The sequence below is a fragment of the Salvelinus sp. IW2-2015 genome, linkage group LG2, assembly GCF_002910315.2.
Source record: "Salvelinus sp. IW2-2015 linkage group LG2, ASM291031v2, whole genome shotgun sequence".
Classification (NCBI taxonomy): Eukaryota; Metazoa; Chordata; class Actinopteri; order Salmoniformes; family Salmonidae; genus Salvelinus; species Salvelinus sp. IW2-2015.
The window spans coordinates 40534758-40554579 of NC_036839.1; the positions used below are offsets into that span (position 1 = coordinate 40534758).

Consider the following 19822-nt stretch of genomic DNA (forward strand, 5'->3'; position numbering starts at 1 on the left):
TGGAAACGAAGCAGTCCGATGGCCCTTCACGCTTGAGGCGCACTTGAGAAAGAGGGTCTCTGTACATTTTGTCATTTATAAGGCTGTGAACGTCCCATCGACTTCATTGAAAACGTGATGACGTACAGACACCCAGAGGAAGACGTAGGCAGTGTCGGTTCCTTCATAGCATTCACTGTGGCCTTATAAACAGACCCCAGATCAGAGGTAAAAATTTCTGAAATCTGAACCCTGTCATGAAAAGTGCTGTAGAAATTGTTCTTGTACCACTCAGAGACAAAATTCCAACTTCTATAGAAACTAGAAGGTGTTTTCTATCCAATAATAACAATAATATGCATATTGTACGATCAAGAATTTAGCACGAGGCAGTTTAATTTGGAGACACAAATATGCTAATGCGAACAGCACCCCCCTATAGTTGCAAGAAGTTAACCATTCTCTCCTTCCTCTTGTGTGCCTCTCTCACTCTCTGTCTTTATCTCCCTTAACCATTCGTGTCTCCTCTGTGTGCCTCTCTCACTCTGTCTTTATCTCCCTTTAACCATTCTGTCTCCTCCTCTGTGTGCCTCTCTCACTCTCTGTCTTATCTCCCTTAACCATTCTTTCTCCTCTGTGTGCCTCTCTCACTCTCTGTCTTTATCTCCCTTAACCATTCTGTCTCCTCTGTGTGCCTCTCCACTCTCTGTCTTTATCTCCCTTAACCATTCTGTCTCCTCTGTGTGCCTCTCTCACTCTCTGTCTTTATCTCCCTTAACCATTCTGTCTCCTCTGTGTGCCTCTCTCTCACCGTTTAGCAGAAACAAAGCAGCCTTGTTACCATGGCGATAGCGTTCGTCTGACCCTCTTTCCCCTATGAGCTCTAATGATTAATTGGTGCCCAGAATGCTTCAGTGAAGTGTCTGTCCCCGTTACACTCGGCTCCCACCCCCCTCAGACTGGGTGTGTGTGTGAAGTGTCTGTCCCCGTTACACTTGGTTCCATTTTCCCATCCCCCCCTAGACTGGGGTAGTGTGTGTGTGTGAAATGGGTGTCCCCGTTACACTTGGTTCCCATTTTCCCATCCCCCCCTAGCCTGGGGTAATGTGTGTGAAGTGGGTGTGAAGATCTATTAGCGTGACACTTTAAACTTTGTCTTCACTCCTATTAACTTGAATCATGGGAAATATTAATGATGGCGATGATCACTTTGGCTTTAGAATCAGGTATTAAAGAATAGTTTGACTGTTCTTTTCCTCGACTTTTCTTTCGATTAATCTGTCTGGTAATCTCTATGCATGACTCTTAGTCAATAACTCCATCTGTTTGGCTGATTTGCCTCACCTTTGACCTCTGCCCACTGCTACTTCCTGTCTGCAGCGCCTCACCTCTTGCTCTCCTTCTCTCTGCAGGTAGACAGGTGTGCTGGACGATCTCCTGCCTGAGTTTGATGTGGAGATTATGCCAGGTACGGCTGCCTGCTTCCTCACCCACTGGCTATTGGCTACTGTCTGTCTGTGTGTGTGTGTCTGTGTGTCTGTGTGTCTGTGTGTTGGTGTGTGTGGTGTGTCAGGTGTGTGTGTCAGTGTGTGTGTTCAGTGTTGTGTGTGTCAGTGTGTGTGTTCAGTGTGTGTGTGTGTTTGTCAGTTGTGTGTGTCAGTGTTGGTGTGCAGTGTGTGTGTGTGTGTGTGTGTGTGTCAGTTGTGGTGGGTTTGTCAGTGGTGTGTGTGTGTGTGGTGTGTCATTTGTGTGTGTGTGTGTGTGTGTGTGTGTGTGTTGTGTGGTGTGTGTGTGTGTGTGTGTTGTGTGTCAGTTGTGGTGGTGTGTGTGTGTGTCTGTGTGTGTGTTCAGTTTTGTGTGTGTGTTCAGTGTGTGTGTGTCAGTTTGTGTTGTGTGTGTGTGTCAGGTGTGTGTGTCAGTTTGTGTGTGTGTGTCAGTGTGTGTGTGTCAGTTTTGTGTGTGTGAGTGTGTCAGTTTGTTGTGTGTGTATGCCAAAAAATGGCTGCCTTTTCCCCCACCTGTTCCTTCCTTACCTGTTCCCTTCGTGGCAATCACCTGCTCTGGCTCTGCTCACCCTGTTTTCTCACTGTCCAATCAGCTTCTGGAATCTTGAATGACTTAACAACTGCAGAGTAAAGGACAAATCAGCTCGTTGCCTCGTCTTATATTCCGCCTCCGCACAGTCAAGCATTAACTCACTCTCACTGTCACAATCATATTCTTGCTACAGGACTTATTCACAAGAAACCCTATCCCTCTCTCTTTTGAAGATGAGATCTCTCTCTGAAGAGGTCCACTTGGATGTGTGTTTTCACAAGGGGCTGACTAAAGTGGCGTGTTGTCGTTTTTGGTCACGGCCAGAGGAGTTCATCATTAGTGTTGGGATGCTTTAGTGACGTGAGCTGTGATAAGCCAGCAACCCTGCCTCTCTACACCCTGAACATTGGAGGGTTATTATTACCATAAATGTCAATGGTTTTTACGGATGTGAGAGAGGACAGACATGCAGAAGATGTAGCTGTAGTAAGTAAGCATGTAAGTAACTCACTCAAGTAACAAGATGTGTATTCTCTACTGTTTGTGGGATCTGTAGTCTCATTGATCTGTGTCTGTGTTCCAGATGGGTGTTTGTGGGATCTGTAGTCTCATTGATCTGTGTCTGTGTTCCAGAGTGGTGTTGTGGGATCTGTTAGTCTCATTGATCTGTGTCTGTGTCCAGAGGTGTTTGTGGATCTTAGTTCTCATGATCTGTGTCTGTGTTCCAGATGGGTGTTTTTGGATGTAGTCTCATTGACTGTGTCTGTGTCCAGTGGTGTTTGTGGGATCTGTAGTCCTGGGTAGTATCCTGTTCTGTTGTTGATGGATCTGCTGGTGTCAGTGCTGCCCTCACTCCTGCTGCTGCTACCTCCGCTGCTGCTGCTGCCCCACACCTGCTGCTGCCCACTCCACCGTGAGTAACACACACACACACACACACACACAGGTCTTACACACTAGCGGTCTTACACAGTCTTACATTTGTCTGTGTTTTCCAGTCTATGAGGCGGGGAAGATGGTGAAGAGGGCCAGCCTCCCCAGGTTGTTGTGTACCCACCTTACTGCATCCCTGGGGTCCCCACCATGGTCCCCTTCGCCCCGCCGTCCCTCGCGGAACCTAAGATGGTCTCCTCCCCTCAGTGGAAACAACTTGGCTGGGGTGAGTGACCCACCCCACACCGGGCTCGTCCTGTCCGACTGCAGAACTGGACAAGCCACTGTGCATTGTGGGAAATGTAGTTTTGCACGCTATATGTATGTGGGGGGGGGGGGTGGTGGTGTGTTGTTGGAGGAGGGTTGGTTGGTGTGTGTGTGGGATGGTTGTGTGTGTGTGGGGATGGTTTGGTGTGTGTGGGGGGGTTGGTGTTGTGTTGTGTGTGTGGTGATATCTTTGTTAGTAGAGGTTGGTTTCATCCTCATCAAAAACCCTTTATTACATTCTCTATTAACTATTCATTTCCCCATTTGTAACAAACCAACCCTGATTACACTAAATGCCATCAATACCAACTGCTGAGGAGAATCCATCTGTGTCGAATCAGTCAAATGAAGTTTGGTAACATTTGAAAAACTACCTACAAACTCCTATAAACCATCATAAAAGTGATTTATTATCCGCGTTGAAACTTCTTTCTGTCAACATTAGTAAGTACAAACTTGTTTCTGTGTTATCGTAATGTTTAAAGTAGACTTTCATATAGTTATACCATGAGATCAGAGCCGACCGTGGGGGTGGATGGTGATGTCTTCAGAACACCTTTCCATGGATGAAGATTTACCATCGCTGAAAGACATCAGTGCACCCTCCGGGAGGGCAGCTCCCGCTCAGCCCAGTCCAAGCTCTTCTCTGTCCTGGCACCCCAGTGGTGGAACCAGCTTCCCCTGAAGCTAGGACAGCAGAGTCCCTGTCCTGTTTCCTGAAAAACATCTGAAACCCTACCTCTTCAAAGAGTATCTTAAATAATCCTTCCCTCACCCCCCCCCCCCCAAAAAGAAACACTTAACCAGCACTTGTACTTGACCCCCCCCCCATCTAGCTCTGACTCTACTGATAGCTAATATTGGGGCATTTACTTTCTCTGCCCTGATATGTGGTTGTGCCACCAAGCCATCTGTAGATGAACGCACTAACTGTAAGTCGCTCTGGAAAAGAGCATTGCTAAATGGCAACAAAAATATATATATATTCTTGTAAATTGACTGGACTGTTGCTTTTTTATCAGAAAATATAATATTGTATGGTTCTGTATTTCACATTAAGTTCATTACATACCTGTAACGGCGGTCCTCCTCCTCTCATCCGAAGAGGAAGGAGCAGGGATTGAACCAAACTGCAGCGTTGTATTCTAGACATAATAATTTATGAAGGTCAATACGAAAAACACAACTCACTTGATACTTACAAAATAACAAAACGAATGTAGACAAACCTAACATACGAACTTACATATAACACGAAGAACGCACGAACAGGAAAAATGACTACATAAAACGATGAACTAACGAAACAGTCCGTATGGTGCAAACAAACACAGACACGGAAGACAGCCCCACGACAAACAATTTACAACCACCTACCTAATATGATTCTCAATCACGAGGAGATAAAACCACCTCGCTCTAATTGAGAAACCATATTAGGTACCCAATTAACCAACATAGAAACAGAAAACATTAGACTGCCCACCACTTCACTCCGACCAACTAACACATACAAAAACTAACAAAAACAGTCAGGAACTACAAACCAATACCAGTGGCAGTGTAAGAAGGTATCCATAGTGCTTTGTTTTAAGCACACAGACATTTGTGTAGTGCAGTGTAAAGCATATTGTCATTCGAAATTCCAAGATAGCGGATGAAGGCTGGATGTGTTCCATGGAATCAATTCTCATTTTATGCATTCTGTTTCTATGTGACATATAGTCACTTCATAATTGGCTCAGATACCTTTTATAATGTCTCTCCCAAACTAAGAGCATGGAAAATAATCCTGCAGCAACAGGAAATGTGAATTATTGTGTGGATTATAATTCACGGACATTTCTGATACATTTTTTGTTAGGACAAATCAGTGGAAATTACAAACTTTAGAAGCCTTTTTAAACCTTGAATACTCTACAAGTTTTAAATTKCTGCTGGGTGATKAAATTRAGGCAGGTCACCCGTGATACTAGTCAGTATTCGACATCCATCCATGTCTGTGGACATTCGGGAGATGATGTTGAAACCGGCCACTAGGGGGCAACAGRGAGCGCTGTTACCTTCAAGTCGGTTTGGGTTGTGGACGGGGATGGTGGATGGGCYTAACCTTCTGCCTCTGATTCCAAAGGTTGAATGGTCAAATCCAGCGATAGAAAGTTGTTTTTAAAATGTTTGTTTTAAGCCAATCACAAACCTTAACCCTTAGCTTAAACATTCAAAGTTAATGCCTAARCTTAAAACGTCTGGAACAACTTAGACATTTTACGTTTGAGAAACATGGATGAACGTCTCATTCTGATGTGAGACTGTGAGAACTTGTAATTAAGATCCTACATCTGTACGATGAGGGCCATCAGCAAAAGCATTTGCTTTGGAAATAACCAATCTATATTTACACAGATGTCTATGGCTATCAGATGTTGTTTGCATTAGGGGTGATATTTGATGATGTGTCTGTGATTGGATTAGAAGTGTTGAAACATAAACATGCTGTAAATAGAACCCTGTTGCAAAGAAATGTGCTGTGGAAACAGTTCATTTATAACATTGAAAAAATGTCTTGAAAGCAGTAACGGTCTCCATAGTGATGTGTTGTCCCAGCAGCCAGTAGCCTATCAGAGCTCAGCTCTCTGCATGAGGGATGGGACACGGATTTCCGGCAGACCTATCGGACAGTCCAGATGAAAGCTCTCCCACCCATCGCTGACCTCAATGACCAATCAGAGCTCACGGCAGCTCCTGTGCACAACAGTCGTCGACCCAGGCATTACCGTGGCAACCACACTGATGACGAGCAAGACAGCAGGTACCACTGAGTTTGAACTGTATCTAAAGTACTCACATTTTCTGACCCGGTGTGTGTGTGTAAGAGAGAGAATAGGATGTTGTATAGATATTGGATAGTTCATTGCTGATTATATTGTATTCAATGTAGGACTAAAATGCTAGTTAACACTGTCTGTCTGCATTTGTGTATCTGTTATATACTCTGATTCCCCCTGTCACCTGTTTTCCAGGTGGAACCCTCGCTCTGTGCACCTGGAGAGGAGGACATTGGGCTCCAGGGGGCGTACTGGCTCTCTGGATGAGCTGGAGGAATTTGCTATGTCCTATGGCCCCCGTGCCCGGAGGGGCGACCCCCGTGACCAGGACAGGGACTACGACCTGGAACTACGGGGGCGAGAGCACTACCCCCCGTACCGGGACCACAGCCCCTCACGCCGTTTCCATGGAGACAGGGATGATGACTGGCACCCCCGCCGCAGCCCACCTCCGCAGAAGAAGAGGGACATGTGGGACGATCTCCCCTCTCGCCCRCACCAGCACACCCAGGGGCGGAGGGGTTACGATGACGCCTTCCTCAACAACTTATTGGAGCGCAAGGCGAGGGGGAGAGCAGGAGAGAAGGGGGAGAGAGGAAAGGGGCGGGTTGACGAGGACAGTGACACTCCCTCCAAGGGCAGTTCAAAGGGCAAGGGCAGCGACGGTTTCTACAGCCGGTCACCTACCAACAGGCCCGAGGAGGATGACCCTTTGCCTCCATACTCGGAGCTAGAGATGGAAAGGTACCGGATGGTCAACCCAACCACTGAACGTTACCGCATGGTCGAATCGCCCTCAGAACGATACAGCACCACTGACCAGGCCATGCAATCYTTCTCCTATACCCGTCCCCCTAAAGGACTGGCCCACACCATACAGGGGGGCAGAGAGGACAGAGACAACAACCGAAATATGGTGAGTTACCTGTAGGAGGGTCATGTTGAAGAACACCCGACCATTCTCAGGTTATCACAGCTACAAGAGCTCAGAGGTAGAAAGCCCAGTAGGTCTAACAGACCACCAACTTTAAACCCATGATGGTTAGATCATTTTTATTTGTGGTTGTTATTTTTTTTAACTCTATTCAACAAAAATTAAAAAAATATAAAAAATATATAATATATCTTTGCCAAGATAATCGATCCAGCTGACAGGTGTGGCATATCAAGAAGCTGATTAAACAGCATGATCATTACACAGGTGCACCTTGTGCTGAGGACAGTAAAAGGCCACTCTAAAATGTGCAGTTTTGTCACACAATGCCACAGATGTCTCAAATTGATGGAGTGTGCAATTGGCATACTGACTGCAAGAATGTCCACCAGAGCTGTTGCCAGAGAATTGAATGTTAATTTCTCTACCATAAGCCGCCTCTAACGTTGTTTTAGAGAATTTGGCTGTACGTCCAACCAGCCTCACAACCGCAGACCACATGTAACCATGCCAGCCCACATCCGGTTTCTTCACCTGCGGGATTGTCTGAGACCAGCCACCCGGGCAGCTGATGAAACTGAGAAGTATTTCTGTCTGTAATAAAGCCCTTTTGTGGGGAAAAAACGAATTCTGATTTGCTGGGCCTGGCTCCCCAGTGGGTGGGCCTATGCCCTCCCAGCACCAACCGTGGCTGCGCCCCTGCCCGGGAAATTCATTGGTTAGGGGCTAATTTATTTATTTAAATTGACTGATTTCCTTTTTTGTTCTGTAATTCAGTAAAATCGTTGAAATTGTTACATGTTGCGTTTATATTTTTGTTCAATATTTACAGTGCGTTCGGAAAGTATTCAGATCCCTTGACTTCTTCCATATTTTGTTACGTTACAGCCGTATTCTAAAATGGATAAAAAAGTTTGTCCCCCTCATCAATCTACATACAATACCCCATAATGACAAAGCAAAAKCMTTATTTTATTTTAGCAACTAAAAAAAAWAAACATCWGAAATTTCACATTTACATAGTAAGTATTCAGACCCWTAACTCAGTACTTTGTTGAAGCACCTTTGGGAGCGATTACAGCCTTGAGTCTTCTTGGGTATGACTGCAAGTTTGGCACACCTGTATTTGGGGAGTTTCTCCTATTCCTCTCTACAGATCCTTTCAAGCTCTGTCAGGTTGGATGGGTAGCGTCGCTGCACAGCTTTTTCAGGTCTCTCCAGATATATTCGARCGGGTTCAAGTCCYGGCTCTGGCTGGGCCACTCAAGGACATTGAGAGACTTTGACCATGCTGGTCATTTATGAACATTTGAACATCTTGGCCATGTTCTGTTATAATCTCCACCCTGCACAGCCAGAAGAGGACTGGCCACCCCTCAAAGCCTGGTTCCTCTCTAGGTTTCTTCCTAGGTTTTGGGCTTTCTAGGGAGTTTTTCCTAGCCACWGTGCTTCTACACCTGCATTGCTTGCTGTTTGGGGTTTTAGGCTGGGTTTCTGTACAGCACTTTGAGATATCAGCTGATGTAAGAAGGGCTATATAAATACATTTGATTTGATTTGTCCCGAAGCCAGTCCTGTGTTATCTTGGCTGTGTGCTTAGGGTCATTGTCCTGTTGGATGGTAAATGTTCACCCCAGTCTGAGGTCCTGAGCGCTCTGGAGCAAGTTTTCATCAAGGATCTCTCTGTACTTTGCTCTGTTCATCTTTCCCTCGATCCTGACTAGTCTCCCAGTCCCTGCCACTGAAAAACATCCCCACAGCATGATGCTGCCACCACCATGCACCAGGTTTCCTCCAGATGTGACGCTTGGCATTCAGGCCAAAGAGTTCAAACTTGGTTTCTCATGGTCTGAGAGTCCTTTAGGTGCCTTTTGGCAAACTCCAAGCTGGCTGTCATGTCCCTTTTACTGAGGAGTGGCTTCCGTCTGACCACTCTACCATAAAGGCCTGATTGGTGGAGTGCTGCAGAAATGGTTATCCTTCTGGAAGGTTCTCCACAGAGGAARTCTGGAGCTCTGTCAGAGMGACCATCGGGTTCRTGGTCACCTCCCTGACCAAGGCCTTTCTCCCCRGATTGCTCAGTTTGGCCTGGCAGCCAACTRTAGGAAGAGTCTTGCTGGTTCCAAACTTCTTCCACTTCAGAATGATGGAGGCCTCTYTGTTCTTGAGGACCTTCAATGCTGCATACCTTTTTTGGTACCCTTCCCCATATCTGTGCCTTGAKACAATCCTGTCTCTGAGCTCTACAGACAAGTCCTRTGGGGGCTTGATTTTTGCTCTGACATGCACTGTCAACTGTGGGACCTTATAAAGACAGGTGTGTGCCTTTCCAAATCATGTCCAATTKATTGAATTTATCACAGGTGGACTTTCTACAATCTACAATCTCAAGGATGATCAATGGAAACTGGATGCACCTGAGCTCAATTTCGAGTCTTATAGCAAAGGGTATGAATTCTTATGTAAATAAAGTATTTCAGTTTTTTGGCTTTTATACATTTGCAAACATTTCTAAAAACCTGTTTTCGCTTTTCCATTATGGGGCATTTTTTAAATGTATTTAACCTTTGTTTAACTAGGCAAGTCAGTTAAGAACAATTCTTATTTACAATGACGGCCAAACCCTAACCCGGACGACACTGGGCCAATTGCGCACCGCCTTATGGGACTCCTAATCACGGCCGGTTGTGAGACAGCCTGGAATCGAACCAGGGTCGGTAGTGACGCCTCTAGCACTGAGATGCAATGCCTTAGACCGCTGCACCACTCAGGAGCCATTATTGTGTGTAGATTGATGAGGAAAAACATTTATTTYATCAATTTTAGAACAAGGCTGTAARGTAACAAAATGTGGTAAAAGGGAAGGGGTCTGAAGACTTTCCAAATGCGCTGTATAAATCAAAACATTTTTTAACAGTATTTCATATTGATTGGTTGTTATGTGAAAAGAGAGGCGGAAAGCACTATTTTGATGTTGTAATTTAGATCAATATTTCGTAAATAATGTAGTCAAGAAAACATCCTCAAGTTTAATGCTTTATTTCAAACGTAAAAGGTAAAATCTTAATACCAAAAATAATGCATGTTCTGTCTGTGATTGTATCATGTTCTCGTGGTACTAACTCGCAGACATTACTAACAGAGCATGAGCTGCATGATTGCTGTGGATTCCCACATTGCCTCARTGACCAGGCCTGACTAATCGAGCATGAGTGGCATGATTGCTGTGGATTCCCACATTGCCTCACTGACCAGGCCTGACTAGTCAAGCATGAGTGACATGATTGCATGGTCTCTAACATGGCTCTTGGTGTTTTTCTTTTAACAGACCCCTGCTCTGAGCAGAGACTCTCTCATAGTGTGACACACCAGAGAGAACTCAAGCCTGTGCCTGCACAGCACTGCCAGCATTGAGAATCACACATCACTCACTTAAAACATCATGCATCAGCCTGGGAGTGACTAACTGATCATCCTCATCATCAACAACCTGAAGAGGCTTATCCAATAGAAGGTTTCCATCCACAGAAGGGAGGCACCTTGCATGGATCATGAGAAGACAATGGAACGTGCATTGTTTATGCATTGATTTAAGGAACATTTGGACACCATTTTGTTTGTATGTGTGTTGAGCGTAGATGCATTACATACACACCGTTTGAATGGGTATGTATGGCTGCAACGTGGATGTGAAGCATTTGTGTGGATGTGTACTGTACTGTATGTCCATATTTAGATTTATCTGTGAAACTCAAACCAAGCATTCRACAGAGCAGTCCCCCTCTCTCACCTATAAAGCACGGTGAAAGCTAGTTCCCGTGAAGTTACGCTGACAGCAATGATACGATTAGGGTTATTGGTAGGGATCGATTGATAGGTATTGATTAGGTGTGGAGGCAGAGCTAAGAAAAGGGGTTAAAGAAAAGGAAAGCGGTCATCAAAGAAACTTCATATGATCAATTGATGTGTGTTAAGTTCAGGATTGTTTTGATCAATTCTAAACAACTATATATGCCAACTTGCCATTATAATTGTAAATCCAATGCTCCCCCACGTGTCATACATTTCATCAGACTATAAGAAACATATAATAGGTGTCAATTGTGCCATGAAAAAGACAACTCAGGTTCACCTGCCTTCATTGTGTGTGTGTGTGTGTGTGTGTGTGTGTGTGTGTGTGTGTGTGTGTGTGTGTGTTGTGTGTGTGTGTGTGTGTGTGTGTGTGTGTGTGTGTGTGTGTGTGTGTCATGTACTGTACCTACTGTAAATGTACTGTACCTACTGAGCTTGAATTTATATTACAGATTTGCAATTGCACTGTAATAGTATTCTTTATTAGCCCACAGTATTAATTGGACATGCCATTATTGGCCACAGGTAACTGTGTTTTGAAACTGCCATTCAGCCATAGCAGATGTTTGTATTTCACTTGTTTGACATTGATTTTGATATAAACACACTATCTTAGATTGTGCCATTGTGTGTGATTACTATGCCCTTTTGTGATTGTTTACATTGGATATGGAGCGTTTGTTTCTTATCGCAATCTATGTTAACCGCTTAATACACACACAGTGCTTGCTCKTTACTTTATTTACACACACAAACACCACAGACATAAACAACTCTTCCAAGCCTTTTCTGTCAATGACCATTTATTTAGCACATTTTCACACATGCAGATGTGCTTTTACAACGATGTATACATKATTATCTCTTATTCCATAAGACACATCAGTGACTGAAATGTCTGTCCCTTCTGAATGTGGGACAGCACTGAGCACTGGTCACTACGCTGACCATGACAAATAGGGTGAAACAGGAAATATAACAGGATTCTAAATTCCACCAGGATAGACCAAGATGCATGTGTTCCAGGATGACATCACAATACCAGAAAGGGAGCTTTCGCTTCAGCATCTGGCCATGACAGGTGCAGAATACCTCTTCACTGTACGAATGGCGTACATCTAATTTATAAAGCACATTTTACAAGGTTTCTAAGCTCTCTACATTGGATCCAGAAGAGTTGTTGAGAGTGGAACTCAAGCTGGCCTGTCTTTGTGTTGAGTGAATAAAGCTTGATTGCATGTTGGAGAGAGAGTTGAAAAAACTATAAACACAAAAGCGCTCCTGGGCTTGTTTAACGTCACCACCCTTCAATGCTGGTACTTGGCCAAACTTTATAAAGCGACTGTCTATCACCAGTATGAATACAGCCTTAGAATAGAACCACACCAACAGTATGAATACAGCCTTAGAATAGAACCACACCAACAGTATGAATACAGCCTTAGAATAGAACCACACCAACAGTATGAATACAGCCTCAGAATAGAACCACACCAACAGTCCCTGAACCCCCCAGCAACAATCAACCCTCTTTTCAGAGAAGGATGATCTGCGACATTGCTGTGAACTCCTCTCCAGTCTCCACAGTGCTGTGGCTTGGGCCTTTTCCTCCAGCATGTAGATATCCCAATTCACATGGAAATCCTGCAGGCTCCAGTGTTTTGTGTGTCTAAGGACTGTTGACATGGAATTTCCACACTGCTGAAAGTGCAAACAAGCTTGGCATTAAGAAACAAACCCTGGACAGACACTGAAGAAAGAGAACATAGCTGGGGCCACTTCATTGTAATTCGTATTGCAGAGCTGAGTAGGCTGGCTGACGGTCCACAACTACTGCACAATATGCTGAATCATCCACCTAATTGTTGTAAATTAAGTTCTGGTTGCGTCAACGGTTGCATAGTACTGGAGTTCTCAAAAGGCCAAACATGAGTCACTGTGCTTGGACCCTAACTGTTCAATGTCTCTGTATTTTCTCAATTATCTGGATACATCCTTGAAATGTAATTTGATTCACATGGGTCTAGATTATTCTAGATTGTCTTGCCTCAACCAGGGTAGAAATACAAGCCTTCAATATGTGCTGAGGAGTATTTCTGTCTGTAATAAAGCCCTTTTGTAGGGGAAAACTAATTCTGATTGGCTGGGCCTGTCTCCCCAGTGAGTGGGCTTGGCTGCCAAGTGGGTGGGCCTATGCCCTCCAAGGCCCACCCATGGCTGCACTGTGAAATCCATAGATTATGGCCTAATGAATTTATTTCATTTCAATTGACTGATTTCCTTATATGAACTGTAACTCAGTAAAATCTTTGAAATTGTTGCATGTTGCGTTTATACATTAGATATAATCAGATGTGTGTACAAAGAAGACACATCTGATGTGTGTACAGTCTGGTGTTGATCTTGAGTTGACATTAGAAAGATCGCTACTTTTACTATTCTGGGCCTATAGGAATATATACCCGATTTTCTCAAGGTCCTCTATGTATAAAGGCATTTCCAGAGGGGGTTTATCTTGTTAAGATAATCAATTTCAAAAGTCCTAGTTCCGCGAACTATTTGATACATTTAGGCGTTCATGTATTAAAAYCTCGTTTCCACGTGCACGAGCCTTCCATATCACTTACAAGTTTTTTTGTCTTGCACCTGTTACGGCTCGAGGTGGGGTCAGTGATGTCACCTGAAGCTGGGGGATGGGATTGGGAACGCACGGATGAACTCTGCCTGGGAAAGTTGCCTCGACACCTGTAGGAGAGTAGTTTCACCGCAAAAACGAGGAAATTGAAGACTTCTATATACATAAAATGAAGAAAATGCGCTGATGAAGCGTTGCTTCGACAAATGTTGCATGGTTTTATCAAATGAATTGTTTGTCTCGATTGACTAAAGGTTGGTCGTCTTTTAGAAGCTTCCGCGTTGGAATGGTGAAGAACAAGATGGGAAATATTATCTTGCTTGCGCTTCTGCTTGGTATCCTGCCAACAGGTAAGGTTTTTAATCTAAAACCGCTTTAAGATACGGCTCTAACATGTATTGAGCTTTATTACTTACAAAACATAATTGACATATAAATTGTCTTGATTCTTTCCAAAATAAGCATGTTAGAATAAGTTAATAATCGACAGGTGTAAACATGACAAGGCCAACAAATCGCGGTCACGTGACCGTAGGGTGTTTACAAGTTGCCAAGCAGATGGGTGTTCAGGACAGTTAATCTACATTAACGTTGTTAGAAATGATTGTATCCGAGTACTAATATGCACTTCTGTACACAAATTAAACAGTTTGAAAAACAGTTTCTCTTAATCATTTGAACACATCATTTTTTTCTCTTTTTTTATTTTATTTATTATTATTTTTCTACTATCCTCTCATTCTTTCTCACAACTCTGTCTTTCAGAGGTGTTTTCTATCCAGGTGATTGTTCCTCAGACAGAGAGGAGTACGGCTCTCTTTGCCTCGGTCATCATACGCTGTGACTACTCCACCTCCGCCAATGCACAGGAAGTCCTGGTCACCTGGCGCTACAAGTCCTTCTGCAAGGACCCCGTGCTGGAATTCTACTCCACAGGTGAGATATTAAAGGACAGGTAAATGAGTGAGGGCTGCACGGACACTAGTGTAGCCCTCCTCCTGTCTTTCCGTTATCATCGTCTTCTTGTAATGGGGCTGTGGCTATTGTGATGTCATAAATGGAACTGCAGAGCTTGTGAGGTAACAACAGGGCTGTGGAGATTGATGTCATACTGCAGTGAGATTGTAATGTAATAATGGAACTGTGTAGTTTGATGTCATAAGGTGCTGTGGTGATTGTGATGTCAGAATTGTATAGTGATGCCATAATGAGGCTTTGAAAATTGTATGATGTCATAGTGGTACTGTTGAGATTGGGACACCAATGCGATAATGGAGATGTTGGTGTATAGTGATGTCATCATAATACTTCCATTCTCCTCCTGCTGTAGCCTATCAGGCTGCTCTGCAGCTGGGCCAGGACCCAGCCAATGACTGTCCAGACCGCCAGCGCACCATTCGCACAGTCATCCAGAAGAAGGGAACCAATGAGGCCACCCTGGGCTCTGAGTATCGGGAGCGCAAGATATCCATCCAAAACAGTGAGTGTGACCCCAACATAGTGAAAGAGACCCCAATTCTCAGATTTGTAAATGTTGCATTAAATGTTATCATGTACAGTAAGTGCTTGGGTGTGTGCACGCCCCCCTGCCCTCCACAGAGGCCGACCTGGTTATGAATGAGGTGATGTGGTGGGATAATGGTGTGTACTTCTGCTCCATTGACGCACCGGGAGACACTACAGGAGACTCAGACCGCGAGGTCAAACTCATTGTTTACCGTAAGTGACTGCAAATGTTTTTTGCTTTTTCAGGATGCGTTTAACTATCCTCATTTTCACTTATGTATTTGCATGTTCCACCAATGCATTGCTCTCCTGGGGGAACCATGGGGTGCCTGTGGCGCATCATTAAATGCACCCTTAGGCTTGAGGACCAACTGTGCAGCTAATGTGTTACACAATAGTGGGTCATGTTTCATTCTTCCATAACAATTTATTTATTTATTTTTTAACACCCTTTTCCCCCAAAATTTCGTGGTATCCAATTGTCCCATCGCTACAACTCCTATACGGACTCGGGAGAGGCGAAGGTCGAGAGCCGTGCGTCTTCCGAAACACGACCCAGCCAAGCTGCACTGCTTCTTGACACAATGCCCGCTTAACCCGAAAGCCAGCCGCACCAATGTGTCGGAGGAAACATGGTACACCTGGCGACCTTTTCAGCGTGCACTGCGCCCGGCCCGCCACAGGAGTTGCTAGAGCGCGATGGGAGAAGGAAATGCCGGCCTAACCTGGACGACGCTGGGCCAATTGTGCGCCGCCTCATGGGTCTCCCAGTCATGGCCGGCTGCGACACAGCCTGGAATTGAACCAGGATCTGTAGTGACACAGCTAGCACTGCGATGCAGTGCCGTAGACCACTGCGCCACTCGGGAGGACCTTCCATAACAATGTTAACTTCCTCCAATTAATTAGAGGTTCATAGGTTCTCTATGTATAACATGCATTCAACAAACTGTACGCCATGTAATGGCGTATTTTGAATAAGAAATAATGTCACTTGCATTCTATCAGTGTAGAGACTTGGCGCTGTTGTCTGTATGGCACTTTAAATACAATGTGATTAACACAGCAAAAAAAATGACATTGGCCAATCCCAAATCAACTCCACTATTCACTTCTGTAGATCTGAAAGGATGGCATAGGTACAGTATAAACAAAATGATAGTAGCTCCAACACCGCATGCAGCGGAGGTACGCGTCAAAACACAAATCGAAGTGAAAGGGGCGAAGGGAAGGGGTCAATTTGGGATTCTGCAAAAAATGTGGCAAAGAAATMTACTTCATATCCTGAATAGAAAGCCTTATGTTTGGGTCAAACAACACATTACCGAGTACCACTCTTCATATTTTCAATCATGGTGGTAGCTTCATCATGTTATGGGTATGCTTGTCATCGGCAAGGACTAGGGAGTTTTTTTTAGGATAAAATAAAACGGAACAGATCTAAGCACAGGCAAAATCCTGGAGGAATACCTGGTTCAGTCTGCTTTCCAACAGACACTGGGAGACATTCACCTTTCAGCAGGACACAAGCCCAAGTTGCTTACCAAGACAACATTGAATGTTCCTTAATGGCCTAGTTACAGTTTTGACATAAATCAGCTTGAATATCTATGGCAAGAGTTGAAATTGGCTGTCTAGCACAGATCAACAACCAACTTGACAGAGATGGAAGAATTTAAAAAATATATATAATTTGCAAATATTGTACAATCCAGATGTGTTAAGCTCTTAGACTTACCCAGAAAGACTCACAGTTGTTATCGCTGTCATTTTCAATAAATTTGCAAAAATGTTTTGGGGTATTGCGGGTGTAGAGAAGGTTAGAGTTTTTTTTTTTTTTGAGTTCAGACTGTAACACAACAAAATGTCAAATATGTCACTTGGGTATGAATACTTTCTGAAGTCACTGTATGTGTCCTACATGACCTCTTGACCTCTGTTCCAGATTGGTTGACGGTGCTGTTCATCATCATCGGGGCTCTGCTGCTCATCATGCTGTTCTGTATCTGCTGTTGTCAGTGCTGCCCCCAGAAGTGTTGCTGCTACATTCGCTGTCCCTGCTGCCCACAGACCTGCTGCTGCCCTGAGAAAGGTACCACACACACACACACACACACACACGATCGAGCGCACACATACTCATAGTGATACGCTTATTCACACCTCTCCTCTCTCCCCTCCCAAGTGGTGATGCAGCACAGGATGATACGAGAGGCCCAGAAGGCCATGGTCCCCTGGATGCACGGCCAGCCTATCTACGCCCCCATCAGCAACCACTCCTCCCAGGGCAACCCAGCGATGTACTCAGGTCAGTCTTATAATGGTGCTAATGTTGTACCCAGCATGCTGTGAAACTATCTACTGAACTCCGGTCAATGTTATAATGTTGTACCCTCAAGGTGCTCCCAAAGAATGTAAGAGAGGTGATGTGCCACCTTGTGGACTGGCTGTGCCACTATGTAAATAGAGAAATTAGAAAATCTCTGACCCCCCCCCCCCCTGGCCGTACTCAGCAGCAACACCTTAAAAAATCCTGGGGAGAACCCTGACCATGCATGCTGTGAAACGATCTACTGGTCTCAGGTCAGTCTTATAACGGTGTTAATGCTGTGTGATTCGCTATGTCTCCAGGCTCGTTCTCCGATGGGTACCCTACCAAGCCCAACTTTGCCATGGCCCCGATGGGCCCCTTGCCCCTCCAGCAGCAGCCTCCCCCTATCCCCCAACACCACATGCCCCAACACCAATACGGTATCCACCACGGTAACGGCAGCGTGCACGGCGGTAGCGCGCACGGCACCAACCAGATGCTGGACTTCCTGGAGAGCCAGATGAGGGGGGTTCACAGCCAGATACCCCCTCCCCCTCATCAGCACTTGTCCCCCCAGGCCCACCAGTACCAGCCCCAGGGAGGCCCCCAGGGGGTCCCCTTCACGGCCGGCCCCCCCAGCATGCTGTCTGCCCTGGATGAGATGGGGATGAGGGGGGTGGAGAGGAGAGTGATCACCTTGCCCCCTATCGTCCAGCGGGTTCCTAGTTTCTCCTCTCGCAGGGGGACTGGAGGGGGAGGAGTGACCAGTGGCGCACCCAGAATATCCAGCCAATCCAGCGGCAGCACCAACCGCACTGGGGGTGGCGGCGGTGGGCGTTACAGTGACAACCGGCGTGACAAACACTACTCCACCCCTTCGCGACAAGGCATCCTGCGTAGCTACAGCGATGAGTCAGACTGGGACGACCGGAGGGGAGGGCCGAAGAGGGAGGGGCAAGGCTCGGCCGGGAGGAGGACGGGGGGGTCTGGGTCGGCGCCACGGTCCCGTAGTCGTGACGACATGATGGAGGAGCTGCGTCGGTCAGCCCTTGCCAGGCAAGACAGGAGCCACTCACCTCCTGCCCGTCGACAACGGTCCTGGAGCTCGGATGAGGAAGACAGCAGGAGGGGAGGGAAAAGGGGAGGCAAGGGGAAGCTGTGGCCAGAGAAACCCCCCAGCTACTCCTCCATCGAGATCCAGCAAGGCAACAGGAGGAACTACGACCGCTACTCAGTAAGAAACAAACACGAGTCCTGATGTACGACTCACACCCATATAACATTGTTTACTCACACATACAGATCAGGATCGTACTGTCCTGTAACAGACACTGCACAAACAGGAGGGTACACACACATCCACAGACATTCACATGCACTCATTTTACCACACAAATGTCAACACTACTGAACACCCTCTCTCTCTATCCCCATCCCTCTCTCTCTCCCCATCTCTCTCCCTCCCTCCCTCTCTCTCTCCCTCCCTCTCTCTCTCCCTCCCCCTCCCTCTCTCTCCCTCCCCATCCCTCTCTCTCCCTCCCCATCCCTCTCTCTCCCTCCCCATCCCTCTCTCTCCCTCACCATCCCTCTCTCTCTCCCTCACCATCCCTCTCTCTCTCTCTCTCCCTCACCATCCCTCTCTCTCGCTTTCTCTCCCTCTCTCTCCCCATCTCTTTCTTTCTCTTCCAGGATAAGAGCTCTCGTAGTGGTACCAGTGTGGTGATCTGAAACCTGTCTGTCTGCCTGTCTGAAACCTGCCTGCCTGTCTCCCTTTTCCTCAGTGTAAACTGATGGTTTGTGTCTCCACAAACTGTTTGTCTGTCGGTCTGTCCCCACAAACGGCCTCTGTCTGTCTGCCTTTGGACGAGAAGTGACACAGTGGAAGAGAAGTTAAGAAAATTGGTTGTAAACCTAAAGGATTATTAAGCGTAATTCAGAGTCCAGAGACGCGATAGTCCGGCATCCCATTGTGACATAACTAGGGGGCTCTGAGACCACTGCCCAAACGAGCATCTGCCCAAAATTCCCAACCAACACGGCTCTGCGTACGCATCCTATATTAATTTGAATGTGTTGACAATTGGAGAAATTGCTTGAGCCACGCTGAGAAAAGTATGAAAGCTAATGTTCCAATATTCTAGATCACGCATACGCGTTTTGGACTCTGATAGACGCTATAGAATGTATTGTAATAAGGTGACTCAGGTGCCTTTTATACCTGTACAAGCATAGAGGTTAAACAGTACTTATGTAATATTGTGCTATACTTTATATAGAATGGGATTGAAGGGCAAGGTGTGGAGGGAGGCTAGAATACCGGAATCTTAAGGCACATATTTTACCTGTTGAAATCCATGTGATTTTTTTTTATTTTAGAATACTTTTTTTWATTTTTTACACATAATTTACCTATGAGACAATGTGAAACACAGCACTATCAATTGTAAGAAATATTATTAGTTTTTTTTATTGTACATTTCATCAAGTGTGTATCTGTTTTCTTATTTTAAATAGTTGTATACAATGTTTTGTTGTAGATTCTG

At 45.4% G+C, this 19822-nt stretch overlaps 1 protein-coding gene and 1 pseudogene across 1 annotated transcript; both read left to right on the forward strand.

Moving 5' to 3' along the window:
- LOC111971895 (immunoglobulin-like domain-containing receptor 2) overlaps nucleotides 1-11444 on the forward strand; it is a 29904-nt pseudogene extending 18460 nt beyond the window's left edge.
- A 2112-nt stretch (nucleotides 11445-13556) lies between these two features.
- ildr1b (immunoglobulin-like domain containing receptor 1b) lies at nucleotides 13557-19599 on the forward strand. Its single transcript, XM_024010735.2, has 8 exons — nucleotides 13557-13812; nucleotides 14228-14398; nucleotides 14793-14942; nucleotides 15062-15181; nucleotides 16914-17060; nucleotides 17154-17276; nucleotides 17600-18513; nucleotides 18969-19599. Exons 1-8 carry the CDS (start codon nucleotides 13689-13691, stop codon nucleotides 19005-19007), a joined length of 1788 nt encoding a protein of 595 aa, XP_023866503.1. The 5' UTR covers nucleotides 13557-13688; the 3' UTR covers nucleotides 19008-19599.
- Nucleotides 19600-19822: the final 223 nt, after the last annotated feature.